Source organism: Leucopleurus acutus (assembly GCF_964270905.1).
Source record: "Leucopleurus acutus genome assembly, chromosome: 6".
NCBI classification, from domain to species: domain Eukaryota; kingdom Metazoa; phylum Chordata; class Mammalia; order Artiodactyla; family Delphinidae; genus Leucopleurus; species Leucopleurus acutus.
The window spans coordinates 32,570,813-32,597,804 of NC_139149.1; the positions used below are offsets into that span (position 1 = coordinate 32,570,813).

Consider the following 26,992-nt stretch of genomic DNA (forward strand, 5'->3'; position numbering starts at 1 on the left):
AAGTTTTCAGATAGTAGGGAATTTCATTAATTGAAATTCAGTTTACAACTCTAGACAACACATGCATTTCAATAACATGTAAAATAATATTAGAAAAGGAACAGTTCTAGCTTCAAAATAAAAATGCACTTAATTTATATCTATAAAGAGATATGCTTATTAAAATGAGGCTTAAGTAAGGTCCTTATTTGTAATAAAAATTTGTTGGGATTCAAATAATTTTATTTACTGTTGACCTTTGATAAAGGTCCAACTAATTAGCAAAACAAAAATTAATTTAAAAAGAAATATATGGTAAATTTTCTCATTTTTTATTGTAATAGTTGTTGACATTTCATTTTTAATCATTACTTTAAATAGGGCTAATTTGACCAATTCTTTGCAAAAAACATATATTAAGGGCTTCCCTGGTGGCGCAGTGGTTGAGAGTCTGCCTGCCGATGCAGGGGACACGGGTTCGTGCCACGGTCCGGGAGGGTCCCACGTGCTGCAGAGCGGCTGGGCCCGTGAGCCATGGCCGCTGAGCCTGCGCGTCCGGAGCCTGTGCTCCGCGGCGGGAGAGGCCACAGTAGTGAGAGGCCCGCGTACCGCAAAACAAACAAACAAACCAAAAAAACATATATTAAGATTTCTTGTTTGAGAAAAATGTAGACCTGCATACTGCATCAATGTTTCTATTTTCCAAAATATTATTTTTCTCAAGTTCCTTCAGAGCAACTGATAACTCGTGGAACATCATGAACGCTTTCATTTGGTGAAACTTTATTTGACTTTGTGATGGCAAGGAAGATGACCTTATTCACCATTTGTGGTTCTGAATGACCTTTGACTATTTCCAAACCAAAAACTATCACCAAAGGCCCCAACTTGCATCAATAAACATTTTTCTATAGACAATATGGAGTCACTGGAGGTCATTTTAGAGAAGAATTTCAAAATGTTTTCCCTAAGGACTACATGTTTAGAAAAAGTACAGATACCCACAAGAGGGAGAACTTTGAAAGGGACACACTTTAATGCATAAGTTTTAAAATTTTAAATATCTATCACATTTTTTAAATTATATAGGTTAAAGCTAAGTACCAAACACTAGCTAAATGACAAAGCAAAAAAAGAAAATAGTTGATAAATTATTACGTTTCTGAGCACATGTGCATAAACTGAAGACCAGCATGATCTAATACTGAAACTAAAAATCAAACGTTAGGAAAGTTTTAATTAAGATGATTGTCACATTTAAGTTGTCGAGAGCACATTGTACTTAAAAATGAACTGGAGTGCCCTTTGATTAATGGAGCTATTTTGTGCATCAGAAAACAAAGAAAAAGAATGCATTTGATTTTTATAAATGTATGTGTCTTAGACATTTTCACCACACACTAATAGGTGTCCAGCCTCATCTCAATTCCTCACAAATTCACAGATTCATAGTTCTCAGGAAGGAACAGAGGCTCACTAATTTATTATTAGACTATTCTAGAACTACAAAACTCACAAATTAATACATTTGTTAATAGCTATTCCATTTTATTGACATTATATGTAAGTTATTACATGGAAGAGTATAGTGAGGACGAGTACGTGGGACACAGAGGGCTTTTTTTTTTTTTTTTTTTTGGCCGTGCCGCACGGCTTTTGATCTTAGTTCCCCAATTAGGGATCGAACCAGGGACCTGGACAGTGAGAGCGTGGAGTCCTAACCACAGTGAAAATGCTCTGTATATGCTGTAATAATGGATACAAGTCATTGTACATTTGTCCAAACCAATAGAATGTACACCACCAAGACTGAACCCTAATGTAAACTATGGACTCTAGCTGTATCAATGTTGTTTTCATCAGTTTTAACAACTGTATCACTCTGATGGGGGATGTTGATAATGGGAGAGGCTATGCATGTGCAGGGGCAAGGGGTATATGGGAAACCTCTGTACCTTCCCTTCAATCTTGATATAAACTTAAAATTGCTCTAATAAATAATGTCTTAAAACTGAATGAATAATGGCTTTGATTTATGCCATTAATATCAGTATTACACATTATGTCATTCTGTCCTAACCTACTGATGATATATTTTGCACAGCAGCAGAAATGTTCCTACTATAAAGTATTGATACTTAAAAACAGAGATGGTAAAGCAATAAAGGAGCTCATTTCATGTCAGTAAAGAGCTTTACAAAAATTTTATTCTGTTAGATTATGACAATAATTTCTGTCAGTTTATCTAGTACTATCTATTGTGAATTACAATGTTTAATGATGATACTATACCACCTCCCTAGAGAAACTGCTGAGATACTGACCTCTACATTAACTGGTAATCTCATCCAGGCCTCCTTGAGGGTCTAGACACATCAAGGAATATGCAATCCTGACATTAAAATTATGTTATCAACATTTCTTATCAACAATAATAGTGTTTGAATAAATGTTTCTCTTTTCATTTTCCTATTTCTTCATCTTTTTGATAACTGGGTCATGGAAATAACCTGATGATATAAATAAATGTGTGGAAAACAAGTGGTTGATTATCCAAACCAACTGCCAGGATAAGTTATTTTGAATTATAGATAACTAGTTTTAAAATAATCTGGAACTAATGTCACCATCTTGTCAAAGATTTCTTTTTATTTTTCCCTCCATAATGGAGCACCCCATTACCTACAATACACTAGAGATTTTCAAAGTAGTTATACATCCATAGTAGAATTTTCATTCTGTAGTTTCAAATAATCAGACCAATATATGTTATGCTATAGTAATTGTAGGAAAAGACAATGAAACAATGGAAATGGATTGGAATCCCTAGGAATAGAATAAAACAGAATAGAATAAGAATAGGAAAGAGGGAAGAAAGGGAGACAGAAGAGAAGTGAGAAGGGAGTAAAGGAGAGGGAGGGAAGGAAGGCAGGAAGGGAGGGAGTGAGATTTTAAGGAAAGAAGACTTCACAAGCACTTTGGGTTATTTATCTTTCCAACAAGGGGCAATAATACATATATACATGAAGGTTCTTCTCCCTACTCCACCCCAAGTTTGATTCCTGTCTTTTTCGGGGGAATGAATCTTAACTATACTGTGAAATCCCATGCTACCTACTGCTGTTTTATGGTTCAACTACACTCAAGTTTGTTGATGATGAACTGTTACTGAACTTAATGATTATTTTGCTTGTATTAAAATATTGAAGATTGCTTGGTGTAGGACATAGAAATTTGTTTTCTCTGTGAGGAAGAGAGAGTTGGTGGTGATTTACTACCTTCCCATAATTATTATTGCTATTTTCTTTTGCCATCTCAATTTTTATATGAGTGAATATAAAACATGCCCTTTTGTTTTCAGGTCTAGATGTTGATGGAATATATCGAGTTAGTGGCAATCTAGCAACAATACAGAAGTTAAGATTTATTGTCAACCAAGGTAAGTGATTTCTTCAGTTCAGACCTTTTTACAAGTAGTTTCATCTCCAACAATATTTCACACTCTCTGCATATGTATTATGAATATATACTGATAAAGACTTTGAAGGGAGAAAGAGAAATTTGAAGAAATTAAACAATTATTACCAGAGAAGTAAAAGATAGCCAGTTTACTTGGAGGTAAATAGAATAAAGAGAGAGACTAACTATTATGTTGTGTGAAATAAATAACAAGTGAAATATGACAAACTAAAAATGAAGAAGAGAATAATAAAAGGAAAAAATAAACTAGCTTTGAAAAATGTTACTGGTATATAATACACAATATATGCTGATAAATGAATAAATAAATGAATGGTGGAAAATGTAAGAGTCAAGATCACAGATGTTAGAAAAATATATAATAGGTAAGTAAAAGAATTAAAAATTAGGAAATACAAATATCATCAAAGGATTACAAACTAAAACAACTATGAAGTACTACTACAAGCCTATTAAAATGGCTAAAATTTAAAACACTGACAACACCAAATGCTGACAAGGATGTGGAGCAACAGGAACTCTCATTCATGCTGGTAGAAATGGAAAATAGTACAGCTAGTTCGGAAAATAGCTTAGCAGTTTCTTATGAAAATAACCATATTCTTACCTTATTACCCAGCAGTTGTGCTCCTTGGTATTTACACAAATGAGTTCAAAACTTATGTCCACACAAAAAACTGCACACAGTATTTCCAGCAGCTTTATTCATAATTGGTAAAATTTGAAAGCAACCAAGATATCCTTCAATAGGTGACTGGACAAACAAACCATAAAATATCCATAAAATGGAATATTATTCAATGATAAAATGAAATGAGCTGTCAAGTGATGAAACGGCTTCAAGGAAACTTAAATGCATATTGCTATGTGAAAGAAGCCAGTCTGAAAATGCTATATACTCTGTTGTCTCAGCTATATGACATTTTTGAAAAGGCAAAACTATGGAGATAGTAGAAAGATCAGTGATAGCAAAGGATTTGAGGGGAGAGGGGGAAGAATAAGCACAGGGGATTTTTAGGGCCATGAAACTATTCTGTTTGATACTGTAATAGTGGATACATGCCATTATATATGTCATTATACATTTGTCAAAATCTATATAATATACAACACTAAGAGTGAACCTTAATGTGAACTATGGACTTTAGTTAATAAAAATGTATAAATATTGGCTCATCAATTGTAAAAAATGTACTACACTAATGCAAGATGTTACTAATAGGGGAAATTTGGGGGGAGTGGTCAGTCATAAGAGGGAGTATGTCGGAACTCTGTATTTTCTATTTTTCTGTAAACCTAAAACTTCTCTAAAAAAGACAGTGAATTTTTAAAATAAAAATTAGGAAATGTTGAAAGAAAAACAGACTAAAACATCTTGAGATGGTGTTACAGACAGCTCACAGGTTTAGAATTAGACACATGGAGTAAAACCCAGACACTCTCTCCTTGTGTCCTTGGCATCTTATTTAACTCCCTTATGCTCTGTTTCTTATCAGTAAAAACAGGATGGAAGTGCCTTGGAAATATTTTTGAGAATGAAATGAGATAGTGTGTACTACTCCCTTAGTAACATAACAGACTCATGGTAGTTGTTCAGTACATCTAAGTTTCCCTTTCACTTAAAAAGTCAATGATAAAAAAGTCAATGATGTCTCATTACCTTCAGGAGAATTTACACAAAGTCTACATAATCTGGCTTCCCAGCTACTTCTAGCTGACTGCAGGTCCTCTGAATTTCCTTCATGATACATTCCTAACTGTACTTCCTTATTTACATACTGTTGTATTTCTTAATGCCTTTGCATAGTCTCTTCCATCTACTTTCAATATTCTCCTATATTTTCCTTCCCATCCCACATACAAAAGCTTCCTGCCTGGTTAGATTTCTCCTTATTCTTAAAAGCCCAGATTATAAATAGTTTTCTCCAGGGAGCCTGCAACATCCCTCAGTCAGATTCCTTCCCTCTGTGCCCATTACACTGGGTAGTTAAATTTGCATTCGTACCGGCACATCTAACTTCTAAAATTCCATCTATTATAAGACCCAGAGATTTAATGCCATCTTTTAAAGAGAATTTTATCAAATGTATTCAGTGATTATATTTCACAAACATTAAAATTTGAAAGTCTTGGAATAAAAAAAGAGGATATTGGTTGAAATATGTGTCTCCTCCATAAATCTCTATACACCTAAAAAGGTAGGATTTAAATTAGCCTTATATCTTCCCTCACTCACCACCAGTAGCTCTGGAGCCTCCATACAGGGAGCTCTTAATATCTGTTGTATAGTGTGTGTGTGTGTGTGTGTGTGTGTGTGTGTGTGTGTGTGTGTGTGTGTTGCAAATAGTAGAAGTATTAATACAGAGAATCATTAACCGCTCCAGCAGTTCAGCTTGGGTTGAACCATACTTTTAAGTGTTAACTGCAGTGCTTTTGGCCAGTGGCCACACGATTCTTATTTCTGAACATCTCTATAACCTAGAATCTGTTTGCTCACTAATGTGCACCATTGTCTTTCAGAATTACTGTCCCTCCTGGGCAAAAAACAGAACTGAACATTACCTTATGTATTCATATTGGCCATTGGCCTGAACCAAAGTACCCCACTGTGGATAAAAATTGGATAAAATACCCCAGCTTTTTATAACCATTCCTGTTTATAACCAGCTAAAATCATTCTTGTAATATATTTCATACTGAAACCATATCCTGATTGGGATTCTAGACAGGTGGGCAACACATTTCTTCTACAAAGAAGAAATCTCAAAACAGAAGCCATGCTAGAAACAAACACTAGTTGCATTTCCTGCCTTTAAAAACAATTATGCTCAGCAGTCTGAAAAGGCAAAAAAAAAAAATCTGCAGTGAGAATATGAAATCTGTCCATCTCATCTTTTGCAATCCAAACTTCAGCATCCTCTGGGGCTGTGTAACTGCTCATGTTTCCATGAGAGTTGACAGTGTAAAGCTGGACAGAGGCCTGAGTTGGTATCTGGTAGCACAGAATTGTCAGTAAACTGTCTCCCTGGTTTATACCACTGTCAGAATGCAACACACTCAACACAAATTATGCTATATTAGAACCTTTGATACTAGTATTTTGTCCAAGCTGTGTTGTGGAGTTGTTTTGAATTAGATGATAAAAGATATGCGTATACCATCCTCTCTCAAATTTTGCTAATCAGATTATCCTGTGAATGAAATTTTCAGGAGTGGACCTGTAGCATTTGTTCTGACACCATACCTTCCCCTCCATCTGCATGCTGGTTGCTGACAGCAGAGCTGATATGGGAGAGAATCAGTGCTGGATACAAAGAGACTGAGTGTGTACGTTGTGGTCTCCCCTCTGTGTGTGTATGTGTGTGTGTGAGTGTGTGCAATGAAGTGGCAGTGCAGTGATAATTCCTTGAAAAGCATAAAGGAATATGTGAATGCAATGCATTGTATTCAGAGATGGAACATACCTGGCTTTGGCATACCCTCTTTGTATCAACACCTCTTATCCCCTCCATGTTCACGTTCCACAATGTTTCCTTTTCAGAAGGTTCTAAACGTACAGTTTTTAAAATGAACAAGCCCTACCCACCATTGGACTAGACAAATGAAAACGATTTTGGGGATTTTCAAGAATAGTTTAATTGCAATTTATGCATTTCACTAACTTTCTTGAATGCTATAATCATCAGCAATTCTAAATACACCAGTTGAATGATTCAATTTGTTTTGGTTTTCTGTTTGACTCACTAAATCAGTAGGAATTGGATACCCTTATTATACTTCCAGATCAGATGGCATGCAAATTAAATTCAAAGTGATCACTTTTGACAAGTATTTCCTAATTATAACTAGTAATGAAGATGATAATAATTATTATTATTGTAAAAGTAGCTAACATATTTTCATAATTTATTATGTGCCAGGCACTGTACCAAGCGCTTTACTTATATCATTTAATTTAATCCTTTCTGCTATCCCATAGAATGTGTTCTATTACTGCTCCCATTTTAAAGTTGAGGAAACTGAGGCTCAGAAATGTTACATAATGTCCTAAGGTCATAAAGCAATAAGTGAAAGAGCTAGGACTAGATCCCAGGTCGCTCTGTCTCAGAGCCTATGCTAAAAACCACTGCCTGATTTGACATTTCCTATTCACTGATTGTTGATTACCTCCTTAGAAAAGTGGAGCTCAGTCTTTTCATGCTGTACCCAGTTGTTAGTGACTTTCTTTCTGTTTTCTGTAAGTGACAAGTACTGTCATAGGAGTTTGGCTAAAACTTTTCAAGAAAGAGAAATGCCTGGGAAAACACCAAATGCCATAGTTAGGAAGAAGCCAGGCACTGCCATTCTCTGTAGGGCTTCATGTATCTATGCTGGGACCGAGAAACTACTTTAACACAATATTCTGTTGCAACCTTCAGGAAAGGCATTGAAGACTCTAGATTTACTGGGCTGTTGATGCATTACTGAGCGGTGCTCTGCCTTGTTTGTTGTATTTGGTGACAGCTTTCAGTGACATTTTGCTGATGCTGCTCTTCCATTCTATGAGGGCATCCCCAAAGAAAACTAGTCTGTGACCTTAGATGTCAACTTGTCATCAGCCTGTGAGACTGCGTCAATTCTTTGGGATGATCTGTGACGTGATGGTTTTCTTGTGTGGGGTACTTTTACAGAGGACAAACTTTAGCCCTGAGGATGCTGCATAACTGTCTTGAGAACTTTTTGACAGTGGGTCTTAGAAGTCCCACCAGTCTGAATTCCCCCTCCTTCTGACATCAAAATTCTGACTTGAGCTGCCCATCTAGCTTATTGTTCAAACTCCAAATTCAGTTCAGACTCTCTTTGGTATTACAAAGAGAACATCTAAATGTTCTCTTTCACCCTTTAAAAAAGGGACAAGGAAGACTGGCATCCTTTTTGGAAGATATTAACTGTGAAGCTTCCCAAGCCCATAAGCCAATGGGAGGACTCTGAGGCAGTAAAGGAAGAACTGACTGGGAATTTTCCAAACTGGTGTTTCTTAGCACACAATAACACATATTCCCTCTAAGCATTTCTCTGAACTGGAGGAAGTTACTTCTTACCAGGATTTTAGACATGTTTTCCATATATAGAAAAATAATTTAAAGGAACATTCTTAGGGACACCCTCCTTCACTTTTTCACACCCGGAGGAACAAAATATATAAATGCCATAAATCTACATGGCCAAGAATCTTAATTGGGTGTGTGGGTGTGTGTACGTGTGTGTTCATACGATTGTGTGTGTGTTATTTTAAAATGGAAGAGGATTTTTTCCCATTAATTTACAGTCTTGTACTTTGCATACCTTTATTCATCCAGATCTTATTGACATAATGATCCAAATTAAGTATTGGCTTAAAGAGATGAACTTGCTTATTTTGAACATGCTAAGAATAAGCTCCATTGAAAATAAACCATTAGAGAAACAATTTTGTGTTGCCAACTATATCTAAACTACTTTTTTATAGATTTGTACCACAAAGCAAAGAAAGCAAAGCATTAACTTCAGTAGCTATCCCAGTGCTTTTCATATTATTTGCAGCATTAAAAATTGAATAAATGAAGAGGAAAGCGAGAAAGAATGTGAACAATTGGCAGTTTCACCATGAAATAAGCAATTGTATGAAACAGAAAAAGATCTGGAAAAGGATTTCAAAACTTCTAGTTCTGTTCTCATAAAATAGTCCGTTCATTTTTCTATTAAGTGAGTTTATGTTGCCCTCTTATTATTTTTAAAACGAGGTATTTCCTTAAGCTTACTTCCCACTCACTGCCAACTACAGCAACAACAAAACAAACTGTGTTATTTGCTTTATCCGATTCCACAGGGCAGTTTTTGGAAAGTTGAATCATTGATATTGCACCTTTCTGGCTTCCATGTGACAAGATTATCTTTTAACAGTGATTTATTTTTCCCATTAAAGCTGAAAAGATCACTTGATCATAAAAGGGCCAGACTCTAACATCGTTCAGGGCTTTGGAAACTTTCTTAGACCTCATTTTTTTAGCTACGTTGAGTCAGAGAGCTCAAAGACTTGTATTGCTTTCTAGCTGCTTAAGAAAATGTATTTGTCATTAGTAAATAATGGTAAACACAGAGGTCAACACAATAAGCTCTTCACGTACATATATATTTATATAGTTTTTAGTTTCATGTAATATTCAAACAACAACTTTCTGAATATAGTCTCTAAAGTAAACAAATTCTGGCTACTTATGTTAAAGCAAATTATACCATCCATTTACTGTGGACTATATTTTATAATTCATTACATCCCAAGCAATAAGGAACTGACTTAACTGTGTGGTGAAACAATCAAAGACAGAGACCATCTAGTGGGGAAAGAGCACTGGATAAGCATCAATGAAACTGCCTCCTTATCTTGATTCTGAGCTATTCGTTAGTCTAATGGAAACTATTTTAACCCCTTTGAATCACAGACTCTTCATTTCCAAAATGGGAATAATAATGAAAATGTTAGGACTTTAAGAATTCTGAATCAGCCAAGCGATCATCAGTATTAACTTTAATTAAGATGACAAGTGGTTACATGAAATCAGATCAATATTACTTAGTTGTGTTAATGATAGCATGATACTAAATATTAATAATCAAATATGGCTTTTAGCTTCCACATGATTGAGTTTTCTCTGATTATAATAAGATTATTTTTCTTTGGAGACTCCCTGCTATCCAATGATTTGTCTCATTCCTAGCCAAATTCATAGGAAATCTGGGTTGACTTTATCTTATCCATAGGCTTTTGGGAGATTCCAGATTCCAAAAGACTAGCCTCATGTTCATTGGAGAGGAGGAGAAAAGTCTACTGAAATTTTAGGGCCTAGTTTAGTTGTGGCTTTTCCATTGGGTCAAGAAATTGAGTCCAGAAACTAAATCTGTCAGAGTTGTGCCACTGCCGATCTTCAAGGAAAACCCTAAGGATATTTATAAAAATCCATCATCATCATCAATCATTATCATCACCGTAAGAATTAATGTGTAGTCATTAAAAATTAGTGGAAAAATACACCAAGCTTACTTCTGCTCTAACCAAGCTTTAAAGCACTGGTTCCCAACCCTGACTATATTTCAGAATTTTATTGGTTATCTACTGCTGCCTAACAATATTACCACCAACTTAGCTGCTTAAGCAACACACATTTATTATCTCCCAGTTTTTGTGGGTCAGAAGTCTGGACATACATAAAAAGAAACGAAATTGAGTTATTTGTAGTGAGGTGGATGGACCTATAGTCTGTCATACAGAGTGAAGTAACTCAGAAAGAGAAAGACAAATACCGTATGCTAACACATATATATGGAATCTAAGAAGAAAAAAAAAAGTCATGAAGAACCTAGGGGTAAGACGGGAATAAAGACACAGACCTACTAGAGAATGGACTTGAGGATACGGGGAGTGGGAAGGGTAAGCTGTGACAAAGTGAGAGAGTGGCATGGACATATATACACTACCAAATGTAAAATAGATAGCTAGTGGGAAGCAGCCGCATAGCACAGGGAGATCAGCTCGGTGCTTTGTGACCACCTAGAGGGTGGGATAGGTAGGGTAGGGGGGAAGGAGACGCAAGAGGGAAGAGATGTGGGAACATATGTATATGTATAACTGATTCACTTTGTTATAAAGCAGAAACTAACACACCATTGTAAAGTAATTATCCTCCAATAAAGATGTAAAAAAAAAGTCTGGGCATGGATTAGCTGAATTCTCCATAAGGCTACAATCAAGGTGTCAGCCAGGGGTGGGTCCTATCTGGAGGCTCAACTGGGGACTGGTCTGCTTCCAAGCTCCCATGATTGTAGGCAGGATTTAATTCCTTGTGAGTTGTTGGACTTAACGTCTCAACATTACTGGCTGTAGGCCAAAGTCCTTGTGGACATTTCCATAGGCCATTTCACAACATGGCAGCTTTCTTCATCAAAGCAGCAAGGGATAAAGACCAGTAGCTAAAGCAAAGTTATAATCTTTTGTAAGATATCATGAAGGTTATAACTCAGCACCTTTGGGGCATGCTGATGGTTAGAAGCAAGTCACAGTTTGTATCCATGCCCTAGAGGAGGGGATTACAGAAGGCATGAATACAAGGAAGAGGAGAGAATCAGGGATCACTTTAAAGTCTGTCTGCCATGAGAATCAAGTAGTGGAACTTTTTACAAATAAAGATTTTTGGAGCTCAGTCATAAAAACTCTGATGTAAAAACCTGAGGTTAGAGCTATAAGTATGCATTTTTAAAGAAAAACTTTACAGGTGACTCACGTGCGTAGCCAGGTTTGGGAACTCCTGCACAGTATCCAGCTACTTTTATTCTGGCTATTTAGAGGAGATGTGACCTACAAGCCATAAGATATGTGAAGTTTATGTTTGAGGAAAAGAGGAATAGACTATGAACCCTTTTTTGTTAACCAATTTTCTAGTGATGAGAAGTTTTCTTTTTGACTATTGATTGATATAATAATGTTAACTAACTTTTATGAACTCTGAGTCATGATTTGGAATATAACTAAGAAATGAATGTCATGAATATAACACGTATATTATTCATATGATTAAAATTGCTGACATTTTTCGCAGCTGCAATCCTTTTCCAATATTATAGATTTTGGAATAAATGACAAAGAAAGTTGTTTTACTGAAGGATTTGCTAACAAAACTAAAGAGTAAATAATATTTTAAAATGTAACAGAATAATACTGATGCTGATGATAGCTAGCATTTAATTGAGAATCTGCTACGTGGCAGTATGCAAACTTAGAGTTATCTCAAACCCTCGTAAAAGTTTGCAAGGTAGATAAACTTTATTATCCACATTATTCACACATGAAAATCATGGTTCAGAAAGTTTAAGTAACTTTCCTAAGGTTACAAAGTTATTATGTTTTGAAGCCAGACGGTGAACCCATTTTAAACTTACTCCAAAGAATATATTGCTCGTTGCTGGATTCAATTTACTATAGGGGAGGGAGCAGCTCTCTCATTTTCTTCTTTTTAACATCAAAGAACCAAAAACCACTTCTTCTCATTATAATACTATACATTCTTGGTGTCCAGTCTGTGGGACTCTTTTATAAAAGGAAACTTCATTTTAAAATGTCCTTTCAATAAATAACCCCTAACTGCCTGTGACTTCATGAAGGGTAGTAAGTTTGATTCATTTTTGTATCCCCAATACAACAAAGTGCCCACTACTGTTTATGGGTTAAAGTTTTGTTGCAACAAAATAAGAGAATGATGAACTTCTTAAACAAATCAACTCTCTATCAAATGGTCTCATTGGTACATTGTGTTAGGTTCTACTTCTTGGATGTCTCAATAAAGAAAACTCAAGCTGTATCTCACATTTATTTTCTCCCAGACTCCTATAAATTAACACAATTTTAGACTGTGTAAAAAAATAGTGGGACAGAAATAAAGAGTGAAAAATCCTGTATTCCCATTCTCTGCCTCAGTAAGACAGAGCTTGAGGAGAGATGGTTTACCTTGTGTCACTGGCAATTGGACAAGTCAGGCACGACACAGGAAGTAGTGGTGTAACTTCACTTGCCATCTTGGCTCTCCAGAATGTTGGAAATGACTAAGTAGAGAGAAAATAGGAAGTGAGTAAATAGCAATGAAATTAATTATATTGCTCTTGTTAAGTCCATGCCTTGAATTTCGAAAGTATGCTTTGGTGTTTGTTTTCACCCAGGAGGTCCCTGTTGCCAATAATCGTGGCTTCAGTGACTCACATATACTTATGTGGCACCTGTTCTTCAAGGTGCTCCATGTAGTTTAGAAGGAGTTCCTAACAAAAGTGTGCTATAGGAAAAAAGGTATTCTTATTACTTCAAAGCTGCTTCTAGAAAGAAAAAGGAACAGGTGTAGGGGCAGGAAGGAATTTTGGGGGGTCTCCATAAACTCCCTGAAGAGAAGCATCCAAAATTTACAAAGGTAGGGGCTGAAGCAACGATCAGATGAAAATCTGAATGACTTAGAGTCATGCAGAACTCAAAACCCATCCTCTCTATGCCCTCACATTCATGGCCCACCAGAGACGGAGTGGCAGATATCCCTGTCAGCTTTCCTTTTCTCTGAGGGTCCTGGCACATCAGGATTGATAAGGAACTGAGAGGTGAGCTCCATAAAATAAGATTTTGGCTTTTACATCATTCATTCATTGACAAACACTTAAAAAGTTCTTACTATTGCCAGGCAACATGCAGGATGCTGGAAATAGCAGTGAATACAACAAATGACATTCTCATTGACACAGAGCCTCTATTTCCATGGATATTCCAATCCAGTGGCCAAGAAGATTGGTGGTCTATTCAATGTAAATTAGTAAGAAAATTCTAGGATCTGCAGGCCCCACAGATTCTTTTTCTTTCCTACCTCTCTGATCTCACCACGTACCTCTCTGTCATCTCATTATTTTCCAACCACCCTGGCTTCCTTTCTTCCTCCCTTCCTTCCTTCCTTCCTCCCTTCCTTCCCTCCTTCCTTCCTTTCTTCCTTCCTCAGACACATCAAGCTCATTTCCTTCCCAGGGCTTTGGCTTTTGCTCCTGTGTACCTGAAATGTGCTTCCTCCAGACGTCCACAGGACTCATTCTTCTCAACATTTGAATCATCTTCTCAGCAAGGCCTTCCATGACTAACACCTCTGAAACATGCCTCCACCATGCCCACCCAGTCACTCTCCACCCCAATATTTTTTTTGTTTTCTTCAGAACACATACTATCTGAAACTGCCTTGCTGCTTTATTTGTTGCTTCAGTGGCTGCCTTTCTCCTCTACACTGTAGCCTCTATACAAGCAAGCTCTTGCCTATTTTGGTCTCTTAAGTATCCCCAGTTCTTACTGTACCTGGCACATAATAGCCTTCAAATAAGTATTTGTTGAATATTAAATGAATTCCATAAGGAAATTAATGAATAATGTGGACCACAGCGATGGTTAGACCCTAATCAAAGGTAACCTTAGCTTTTAGGGCCAGAATACAATATAGCCTCAAGAAAAAAAAATCTTCAGAATTTGAGAGTCACAAACTTCTCCCCACCTCCCATCTCCACCTGTGGTCATAATCTGACTGTCCAACATGGACCACATAAGAAAGACTTGGCAAAAAAAAAGAAGAAAAAATAAGAGACACCTATCAAGGTGGAAGACCATAGCCAGCTCTAAAATCCTGGCCTAATAGGCCAAGAAGGGCTGCCTAAACAATTGGTGACTCCCAATCCAGGTGGTAAGACCACACTCAGGACTGTCATCTGCTTATGTAAATGTCCACAGTGTGATTCCTCTCAGTAATATTGCTTATCCACAAGGCTGTGCCAGCCCCACGTCAGTCTGCCAAAAGCCACCTCTCAAATTGCAAGGCTTAAATTGCAAGGGACTTTCCTGGTCTTACCATGCCCGCCCCCCACAGAAGTATTATAAAATGAAAAGTATATGAGAAGAATCAGGAAAGGAGGAAAATTAGTTTAAGGAATAAAATAAGGCTTTAATTTGCCTAAGGACAACTTGAAATGGAGATTTATTCATTCAGAAATATCTGTTGAAAACCTATGAGTCAGAATCTCTTCTGGGTACTGAGGAGAGCCCAGGGGAATCAGGATCTGGTGGAGTGTACATTTTGGTGTCAAGAGACAGATAATAATCAAATACACAAGATGTTACAGGTCAAGTCAAGAGTCAAGATGGTGACATAATAGAGGATAACCAAGGAGATGAGGGTGATGGTCCTCATTTTGGATGATTTGGGAAGATCTCTTTGAGGAGGTACCATCTGAGTAGAAACTTGCCCTGATAGGAAGGAGACAGGAACACAAAGATGTGGGGGGAGAGGAGAGCAACCAGAGGAAAACTGGTCCCAGGGCATGAGGGCTTGTATGACATCAGGACACAGAAGTTAGAGAGGTGGGCAAAGCCAGCCCAGGGAGGCCCTTGCAAATCAAGATAAGACGTTTTGCCTTTCATTCTAAGTTCAATGGAAAGTCACTGGGGTAGAGGGAGGTGGGAGATAATCAGAAAATGATCTGACATTATTTATTTTTAAATCATTCTGGCTGCTGTGAGTATTTATTTTTAAGTCATTCTGGCTGCTATGAGAAGAATAGATTGTAGAAGACAAGAGTAGAAACAGGGGAACAGTTAGGAGGTTATTACAGTAGGTCAGTCAAGATATAATAATGGTGACTGGTTTACATGAGGTAAATTCCATGTTCTACTGTACTTTGTCTCATTTTCTATGTGTCTTTTGAACAATTTCTTTTAGGCCATTAGGTGCAAAGAGAACACTGATGTCCAGGAGGTAGAAAACTTAGATCAGTTTCCGTATCACCTCTTATTAACTGTGTCCTCTTGCTCAAGTTACTTAGCCTTCACAGGCCAATTTTCTTATCTTTAAAGCAAGACCTTCTGTTCACTTGAGATGAGTTAATCACATGAAATAATGAACCCGTTATACCGGAAAATGCTACCCCATACCTCGTTTCGTTGTGCTTCACTTTATTGCGCTTCATAGACACTGCCTTTTTCACAAATTGAAGGTTTGTGGCAACCCTGAGCGAGTTTATCCACGCCATTCTTCCAACAGCATTTGCTCACTTTGTGTCTCTGTGTCACATTTTGGTAATTCTCACAGTATTTCAAACCTTTTCATTATAATGATTGTTATGGTGATCTGTGATCAGTTATCTTTGACGTTACTAATGTAATTGTTTTGGGGTGCTGTGAACCACGCCCAGGTAAGACAGTGAACTTAATCCATAAACGTTGTGTGTGTTCTGTCTGGTCCACCAACCAGTTATTCCGTTGTCGCTCTCCTTCTTCATAGGTTTCCCTATTCCCTAAGACACAACAAAACTGAAATCAGGCCAATTAATAACCCTACAATGGCCTTTAAGTGTTCAAGTAAACACTTAAATCAAAAGCTAGAAATGATTAAGCTTAGTGAGGAAGGTATATCAAAAGCTGTGATAGGCAGAAAGCTAGGCCTCTTTCACCAGTTAGCCAAGTTATGAATCAAAGCAAAAATTTTTTTTTAAAAATGAGAAGTGCTACTCCAGTGAACTCACAAATGATAAGAAAGTGAAACAGTCTTATTGCTAATACAGAGAAAGTTTTAGTGGTCTGGATAGAAAGATCAAACCAGCCACAACATTCCTTTAAGCCAAAGCCTAATCCAGAGCAAGGCCCTAACGCTCTTCAATTCTGTGAAGGCTGAGAGAGATGAGGAAGCTGCAGAGGAAAAGTTTGAAGCAAGCAGAGGTTGGTTCAGGAGGTTTAAGGAAAGAAGCTGTCTCCATAACATCAAATTACAAAGTGAAGCAGCAAGCGCTGATGTAGAAGCTGCAGCAAGTTGTCCAGAAGATCTAGCTAAGAAAATTAATGAAGGTGACTACAACTAAACAACAAATTTTCAATGCAGATGAAACAGCCTTATATTGGAAGAAGACACCATATAGGACTTTCATAGTTAGAGAAGTCAATGCTGGCTTCAAAGCTTCAAAGGACAGGCTGACTCTCTTATAAGAAGAGGCTAATGTTCTAGTGACTTTAAGTTGAAGCCAGTGCTCATTTACCATTCTGAAAATCCTAGGGCCCTTAAGAATTATGCTGAATCCACTCTTCCTGTGCTCTATAAATGGAACAACAAAGCCTGGGTGACAGCACATCTGTTGACAACATGGTTTACTGAATATTTTAAGCCCACTGTTGAGACCTACTGCTCAGAAAAAAAGATTTCTTTCAAAATATTACTGTTCATTCACAATGCACCTAGTCACCCAAGAGCTCTGATGGAGATGGACAATGAGATTAATGTTTTCATGCCGGCTAACAGCACCCATTCTGCAGCCCTTGCAGCAAGGAGTAATTTTGACTTTCAAGTCTTATTATTTCAGAAATATATTTCATAAAGCTATATAGATAGTGACTCATCTGATGGATTTGGGCCAAGTAAATTGAAAACCTTCTGAAAAGGATTCACCATTCTAGATGCCACTAGGAACATTCGTGATTCATGGGAAGAAGCTGAAATATCAACATGAATAGAAGTTTGGAAGAAGTTGATTCCAACCTTCGTGAATGACTTGGAGGGGCTCAAGACTTCAGTGGAAGAAGTGACTGCAGATGTGGTGGAGAGAGCAAGAGAACTAAAAGTGGAGCCTAAGTCTGTGAGACAGTTTCTGTTTTGTAAATAAGTTAATTTGTATCATTTTTTCTTTTTAGATTCCACATATAAGCGATATATGATATTTCTCTTTCTCTGTCTGACTGACTTCGCTCAGTATGACAGTCTCTAGGTCCATCCATGTTGCTGCAAATGGCATTATTTTCTTCTTTTTAATGGCTGAGTAATATTCCATTGCATATATGTACCACATCTTCTTTATCCATTCCTCTGTCAATGCAGACTTAGGGAACGAACTTATGGTTACCAGGGGGAAAGGGTGGTGGGGGCAGGGATAATTAGGGAGTTCAGGATTAACATGTACACACTGCTGTATTTAAAGTAGATGACCGGGCTTCCCTGGTGGTGCAATGGTTGAGAGTCTGCCTGCTGATGCAGGGGACATGGGTTCGTGCCACGGTCCGGGAAGATCCCACATGCCGCGGAATGGCTGGGCCCGTGAGCCATGGCCGCTGAGCCTGCGCGTCCGGAGCCTGTACTCCGCAACGGGAGAGGCCACAACAGTGAGAGGCCCATGTACCACAAAAAAAAAAAAAAAAAAAAATGCAGATCTGTACAACAAAAAGAACAAACTTCAGTGTATGTAAACTGAATTAATAAGCAAAGCATTATTGGAAAAAAAAAAAGTGGAGCCTAAGATGTGACTGAATTGCTACAATCTCATGATAAAACTTGAATGGGTGAGGAGTTGCTTTTTATGGATGAGCAAAGAAATCGGTTTCTTGAGATGGAATTTACTCCTGGTGAACATGCAGTGAAGATTGTTGAAATTGAAAAAAAAAAAAAGATTTAGAATATTACATAAACTTAGTTGATAAAGCAGTGGGAGGGTTTGAGAGGATGGACTCCAATTTTGAAAGAAGTTCTACTGTGGGTAAAATGCTATCAAAAAGCACTGCACGCTACAGAGAACCAGTTCGTAAAAGGAAAAGTATCAATGTGGCAAACTTCATTGTCATATTTTAAGAGGTTGCCCCCAGCCACCCCAGCCTTCAGCAGCCAGCACCCAGATCAGTCAGCACCCATCCACATCAAGGCAAGACCCTCCACCAACAGAAAAAATTATGACTCACTGAAAGCTCAGTTGATGGTTAGCATCTTTTAGCAATAAATTATTTGTGATTAAGGTATGTACATTGTTTTTGTAGACATAATGCTACTTCACACTTAATAGACTACCGTACAGTGTAAATATGACTTTTATATTCACTGGAAGGCCAAAAAAGCTGTGTGACTCACTTTATTGTGGTATTCGCTTTACTGCTGTGGTCTGCAACAGAACCCACAATATCTTTGATGTATGCCTGTAGAAATGAAAGTTATATCGAAATGTGTCCCTGACAACTATCCTGATGGAGACATCTATTTTAATAGGATATAGGATGAAGTATATGTTTTTTAAAAGGAAAGAATACTTGAGAAAGGGCTAATCTCATGTCCTCCTTGGATTATTTAAATGTCACTCAAATTTTCCCTGGATCACCCCAATGCACAAAAATTGTTGCTCCTTTTAAATCCTATATTTGCAGTTTCAACTACTTGATTCACAAAAATCTCATATTGTGTATATTGTCATATATTATTAGCAAACATTATGTGCCTATCTTATCTTCTCAACACACCCAACACTTCTTAAGAACAGAGCTCATATCTTTTAAGTCCGTCGGTCCTACTTCACTTTGAAGAATATCTCACACCTGATAGAATCTCTATATATTTTATTTAATATATTGATCAGATTCAGAGTTGGGACATTTCATGTAAAAAGCAAAGGCCTTTTACACATGCTAGAGATCACTCTCGACATGGACCGTGTCATTGCATATTGCTGAACTCTGTTCAAGAAACAATGGCAAGAAAAGCATAAAATGTTTGAAAAGTCACTAGGTGCTGGTGACTTTTATTGTCTTCTTTTTTCTAAACTGTGTACTAACTTCCTACAATTAATACATGTTTCTTTTGAAATAACAAAAGAAATATATGTTTTGTTTTAAAGAATTGGGTAAATCCACTTCAGGAGAATGATGTTCATTCCTTAGAACATGCCAAGGTAATGTCAGTACTTGAGTTCTCTAAAGCATTTTTCAATGCTGTCTCACTAGATCTTTATAAAAGAGCTCTTCACTTTATAGATGAATGAAAGTCCCTATGAGTTTAAATGAATTGCTAAAAGTTGCATTTGTTTCGTTCAACTGATATTTTGAGAAGGCACTATGTGTCTCCTGGTAATCTAGAGATGAACTGGATTTAAAGCCCAGCTATGGTCTTCTAATGCCTGGCCCCCATCTTGGAGACTCTAAGGCCAGCAGGGTGTCCGATAGTCTGCTTAACATAATGTCCATGAGATTCTGAGAAGCTCATTGGAATAATTTTGTTTAAATAGCAGTTTTTCTTGCTGTTTCACTATCTCACCTTTTACAGTTCTCCAAATTGTCTTTTTGTGGTCTCCCCACTCCCTGCTACGTTTTTCCCCAGTGAGTGGCCTGTTCTCCTTTCTACTTAATTCATTCCTTTAATGTTCTGACAACCATAAGGGATTCACTGTCCTTTCTCTGCTCGAGATGTTGGAAGTCAATGTCCCATCAGCCACAGGGACTGGAGTATGTATGTGTATTATTGTTTGTTTGGTCCCAATGGAAGGAACAGCAGATCTATCTTTCTGAGCAAGAGGCACACAATCACTGGTTTTGCTGACTGGTAAACTCACCTCCTTAAGACAAATCTCACGATTCCTATAAATCTCAACAGGAATTAGCTTCTTCTTCCACTATGTTCCCTTAGCATTTTGTACCTGTGGTTTAGCACTGGTTTTAGTCTATTTTGTATCGTATCTCTCTCCCTTTCCCAACTGTTAGATGCTGGGAAGTGAAATGTGCTTCCCACTTACTTCTGGATTTCCCATTATGCCCATGATGTGCCAAGCACATTATAGGCCCTCAGTAAAGCTGTACCTGCCAGAACCTATAATTTCTGCTTGCCAAATACTCAGCCAAGAGAAGTGTATGCCTTGGCATCAGCATTACACTTCTACCCTCGGAGACTTATCTGACTTGAAACTGGGGTCAATCATCAATCAAAACATAGAGGGACGAAGTGTGGCTGCAGAGCCTTCAAGTCATTCTACCTTCACCTCTGACACCTCCAAAGCCTACCTTCTCCACACTCATACTCACAGCAGCCAACCATCTTCTCAATTCCATCTCTCCCTCTCCCTTTTCCCTTACCCTCTGCTGAACTGTATCAGCCCCATTCCCAAGAGTCTGTTCAGACCTTCCAAGGTGACAATCTGTTCATCTGAATACACTAGCTCAGGCTCTGTACTACATAATAGCGTAATATAGGGGCCTCCTATAACCAGGCCAATAGTGAGGATATCAGGTTTCTACGTAAGGTATTTTCAAAACATAACGTTGACTCACCTCAAATCACACCACTTAGACAACTTTATAGCCAACTATGCCTGGAATTTTCTTTTTATGACTCAAGAAAATGTTGTATCTCTCATATGTTTATTCTTACTTCGGAATTAATATAGCACTCCTGAATCCTAAATCCAGGTGTAATTTCTGAGATCACTGTTCTCAATACTAATCTAGTTACCTAGAAATTTCTTCTAATCAAAAAATTTAAAATGTACAAACTACAATTGAAACAAAAAAGACCATATAAAGAGCCATCTGAAGCACTTTAAAAGTTAGGTATTCCAGCTAGATAAATTCAGATCTCCAAATGACAAAAATGAAAATTCAAAAAAATTTAGATATCTTTATATCTGTTTCTTCATTTATACCACCTTGTGTGTTTATAGAAGGAATAATATTCAGGAACTTTTCATTTCACTGGGATAAGAAAAGAAAATGCTAACCACAATGCAGCCTCATGACTCAAAGGTCTGTAACTGGTATTAATGAACTTTTAAAATGCTAATTTTAATGCTTACCCCTCTAAGAAAGACGCCTTAGAGCAAAACCTCTCATTTCTTATCTGCTGAAAGCAATGTGTTTGCATCCCTTACAAAATAAAATGGTTGAAATAGGGTTTTTGAATGGTTTAAAGTTTCAAGGACTTCTCTTGTTCACAGTTATTCCTCTAGAGAAAAGAAATTTCTAAAATCACATCCCTTAATGGTCTCTCTGCTTGAAAATGGAAATATTCCCAAATATGTTCCACTGTAGGAAAATCAAAAATAACATGGAAACTACAAACATGTTAGCCAATTGAGAATATTTATTAACTAAATAATTTAATAATAAAGAAAATGCCTACTTGATTAATTGTTACAGAGTAAAAATTACAATAAAACTGTCTTGATCAGTGCTTTGCAGAAGCGCCATTACTGTCTGTGCAGTTGTTTAACAAGGATTTAATTGGAAAGATAAGTGAATGCACATTTAAAAGTATTGTTAATTTGCTTTATAATCACCCCATCCTTCACAGTATTGACAGCACAAGGCACAAACCCCTTTCTGTTTTACAAGTATTATTTTCCATATGTGCACAATAAATTCTGAAGCAGTAATTGGAAAGTTTATGGGTTCCAACATACCTAGTATAGTGTATTTAGAGGTGCACTCTTCCTTTATAAGAGGTAACCCAGTTCTAGTTGTTGGATACAGTGACAAATCTGACTTATGTATTTCCCCCATTCACTGCAGATAATAATCATATTTTGTCCACTTATAGAAAAATTGCATCTTCTGTATTTTATGTTTAATAAAATCAGGATTGAGAGGAGGAAAAACTTGTCTGAATTATCTTTGTTCTGTGACCATTTATATTATTTTCTTGAAAAATGTGCATAAACAGTAGAGGATGGTTTCTAGACTGTATGGATGGCTATAGCAAAACATGTTTTTCTGAAAATAGTTGCTCCTGACCCTGTTAAAGGAGACAAGAAAAGGGGCAAAGAACTTCTTCTAATGCACGATCTCTATTTCTATACCATGACCGTTAGCACACAGACACTTCCTCATCCTCACACACCCTTTAGAGTTTGGAATCATCCAGTCAAAACTCCAATCAGTATGGCTTTCAAAACCATGTGAGTGTAGGACTTCCCTGGTGGAGCAGTGTTTAAGAATCCACCTGCCAATGCAGGGGACACGGGTTCAAGCCCTGGTCCGGGAAGATCCCACATGCCGGGAAGCAACTAAGCCCGTACGCCACAACTACTGAGACTGCACTCTAGAGCCCTCAAGCCACAACTCCTGAGCCCACGTGCCACAACTACTGAAGCCCTCGTGCCTAGAGCCCGTGCTCTGCAACAAGAGAAGCCACCGCAATGAGAAGCCTGTGCACCGCAACGAAGAGTAGCCCCCGCTCGCCGCAACTAAAGAAAGCCCATGTGCAGCAACGAAGACCCAAAACAGCTAAAAATAAATAAATAAATTTATTAAAAAAGAAAACAACATGTGAGTGTACTACCTCAGATTTCTAGGAGTGGGAACCTTGCTGACCAAGTCTCCATTGACTAAAGCCCAGAGACCTTTACTGTTGAGTCTAAAGCTGCTTTAGAAGCAGGTAGTGTAGATGTTTTTCCTGTGGACAGCAAATACTTCAACTCTACAAGCTTAGAAATTCTTTCGAGGAAAATTTTTGTTAGAATCTTTTTCAGTATAAAACCCTTTGCCCTCTTGATAAAACATGTGACCTCATATTTGTCATGGGAAAAATTATTTTTATCTTTAGTTTGGCTATGCCTCTAAACCTCTAAACCTCTCACGTTTACAGTAGCTTTTTATGCTTACAGAGTAAGATAGATACATATTGAGTTTCACATGTCTAGAGATTTGCCAATAAATGCTAATAACCAACCATTAATAACAACTCACCAATCACGTGACTCCTTTTTATTTCTTTCTACATATATGTGTGAAAAAGAAATAAAAGTAATCTTTAAAGTATGCACATATGTGTGCCTGTGTGTTCTCTCTCTCTCCATATGTATAAGTATAATTTCTCTAGTAAAATTCTTCCATGCTGAGTTTCACTCTCCCTATTTATGTATGCACTTGTATGTTGTGAAAACCATACACAGGCACACATATGTACACACTTTATTTTTATTTATTTTTAAAATTTCTCCCTTAGAGGCATGGATTTTAAAATCGTTTGCCTCAGGAGAAAGTGTCTTTGGGACCAAGACCTTTACATGCCCCATTTCAACTTGTCGGAGCTGAGGTTGGTGCAATAACGAAATGTCCAGCTGTCCTTTAATTAACTGAAATGAGGAAAATGTAATGTTCTGATGAGAGAACCAGGATCATGTGCGGGATAATGGGAAGACTATATGTTTCTGTGCCTTCCTGCATATGACGGAGCCATGGGGTACAGGAAAGCGATGAGGCCTTTTTATGCTCCAGTAGGGGGAGCTTTCTTTTCTCTACTGTACAAACAACATGGTGCATGTGTTTAAATACGCCATCCTAAAATGCAGACTTCTCATTTTCATTTTGCAAGTGGGAAATTTCACTATGTGATGGGCACATTACTCTTCGTAGCGACACATTTTGTGCAAACTCATTTGGGAAAGAATAGGAAATTTAGAATACTGCCTTCATATTTCTTCTGGAAATGTTAGGCTGAATCCATTATTTCCAAACCTGATGAGGATTACAGTTCATTTGTATTTCACAGCAACCCATATTGTATTCTGTTTTGTGAAGTAAATAAGAGATGATACCATTCTAATGGTGCCTGTATTTTGTTTTCCATATGAATAGTCCTATTCTGGGGGCAAGAGGGAAGGAAAAGAAAGCAGGGAGTGGAGTACTTGATTTAGCCTTCTCTAGATGGAATATGTTATTTTGACAAAGAAGTGCCCTGAATTATTTTATAAATAATCTAAACTGGAGGAGGTGGAATATAAACTCACTTAGGTCACTGAGTACATCCATATTCAAATGACAGTATAAAAAGCACTGTTTGGTAACACCCAAATCTATATCTCTTATTTAACAAGTTTAAAATACTCATGGACTAACCTGATTTGACAGCAGTGTAGGTGGATGCTTTGTGCCGATGAAGAAATTCTTTATATACAAAATAATTTCCCACCACTATTTCACTGTGCCTGAAATGCCACAATTAGAAAATCAATTCATCAGCTAGGGCAGGAAAGGCAAATAATTTTACCTCTTATACGAAACACAGTTGATTATTAGTGGCTGATTAGATGGTTGTGTTAAGAAGGATACTGAAGCATTGTCCTAAAGAGAATGAGTTCTGTGATCCATTAGTGATGTGTGGCATTGGCATTATTTTTTAAAAAGAGCCTCAGTATGCTTGCCACATGTTTTCTGTTTCTGGGTTACGGTATTGCATTAATAAAAATTGATTATTAGAATTCAAATATCATATGAGGTTTACACATTAAGGAAATCTAATGAACACAAATCTGTTTATCAGGCAGGATAGCATATATCTTAGGATACCTCCAACAGAATACAACAAAGAGTAGGAGATTTTGGAAGAGTCAGAAGAGAGGAGGAGTATATGATAGAGAATGAAGAACTCAGAAGTCCTAGAAGCTTAAGAGCACAAAAAAGCCTTGACTCTAACAATGAGTTAGATGAAAAAGCCACATTTTACTTAATTTTACTAAGACTAGCCCTGTTTTACCCACTAACTAAATCCCCCATTTGGTATAAAGTATGACTAGACTAGTTTGGTTGACTCTTGTTCATTATGCAAACCATATATTGAGTTGACTCCCACTGGAATGACAGGAAGTCCAAAATAATCTTCCCGACAGGAAATGTCCCATCCCACTTCTCATGACTTCAGCTGATGACCACAGACACTGTCTTTCTGTCTATAAAGCTGTCGTTTAACTGTGGATGGAACAAACCCCCTAACTGAGAAATAAAAGCAAGTCACAAATACAGAAAAACTAGGGACTTCCCTGGCGGTCCAGGGGTTAAGACTTCACCTTCCAGTGCAGGGGATGCAGGTTCGATCCCTGGTTGGGGAGCCAAGATCCCACATGCCTCTCGGTCAAAAAACCAAAACATAAAACAGAAGCAGTATTGTAACAAATACAATAAAGACTTTAAAAATGGTCCACATCAAAAAGATCTTTAAAAAAAATACAGAAAAACTAAAATGATGTATCTAACCACAGTCTTCCCACTTTCCTTTCACTTTGTTTGGGCTCAAGTTGGTGAGATTTATTTTCGTTAAATCACATTTTTTGACAGACCCTTAAAAAATTGATGAAACTGCCATCTGCATTCAAGATCTCAATGTTCAATTTAAGTTGTCTGTTGAGTTTAAACATACTATCAGCCCATTCCTCATATCAGCTAAAATACAGTCCCCTTCACTGGGGATAACGATGAAATGTTGATTTTTTTCATTTATTGACATGTTTGGTCTCTCACTATGCAGCAGCTGCAAAACTCAGCACCATTAAAGAAAACAAAGGAATAAATAAAACTTACAGGTGAATCACTTAGGATTCTTTTGATTTCAAGGCATAGAAAACCAATCCCAATTGACTTAAAATAAATATTTTTTTTTCATGTAACTAGAAAAGTCAGAAAATAATCCAGATTCAAGCATGACTAAAATTGGTCACTTAAACAGCTTCATCGGGACCTAGTCTCTCTGGATCCCTCAGCTCTGCTTAGGCTTCACATGGTGGCAAAAGTGGCTGCAATTATCTCTGGGTCAACAAGGTCCCTGCTTCTAGTTCATCAGGAGTCTCTTTCCTAAACAGACTTGAGTACTAATGACCAAAATTGGCTCCTTAACAAATATTCCTGAGTCAACCACTGTGGCTAAGAAAATCAGATGGGCAGATTGGCTTAGACAAACATCACATGGTCCATACTTGGAGGTAGGGGTAGAGTCCCATCCAGATCACATGAACTGGGATGAAGGAGAAGTATGTTCCCCCAAGGAAACTTGGTACACTAGGTCCAGAAGTAAGATGCTCTCTACAATGAGTAGGTGAACTTTTACTGTTAAGACCATGAATGTCATACCATGGAGATTGGTGTGTGCAAGAGATATCAGCCATCACTAAAGCAATGTTCTTACCTTCAAACAGGCTTCAAACATGCTTAAAGCTCTTTAGATAAATCCATTTCATAGGGTTTGGGAGCTTTTTTAAACATGCAGTAATTGCTTTGGGGGATGATGTACACAAACTTTGCTGTAATTGATAGGTTCAGGAAAGGGGTAATTGCATCCCAGTTAAATTGGTTAGCTTGCTCCAGCACAAGCATGGGCCCTAACATGTTCCCAGCATTTAATTAATCTATAATCTTTGAAATGTTTTAGGAGCAAAACCTACACGATTTCAAAGTATTTTAGGC

General features: G+C 37.4%; 1 protein-coding gene across 1 annotated transcript in view; it reads left to right on the plus strand.

The window, feature by feature from the left end:
* The window catches only part of ARHGAP15 (Rho GTPase activating protein 15), a gene marked incomplete at its 3' end in the record, with an annotated part of 621,352 nt that overhangs the window by 423,861 nt on the left and 170,499 nt on the right, over window positions 1-26,992 (plus strand). The window contains exon 11 of the mRNA XM_082841317.1: window positions 3,341-3,418. Coding sequence (XP_082697443.1) covers window positions 3,341-3,418 — 78 coding nt within the window. The remainder of the gene's footprint in view (window positions 1-3,340; window positions 3,419-26,992) is intronic.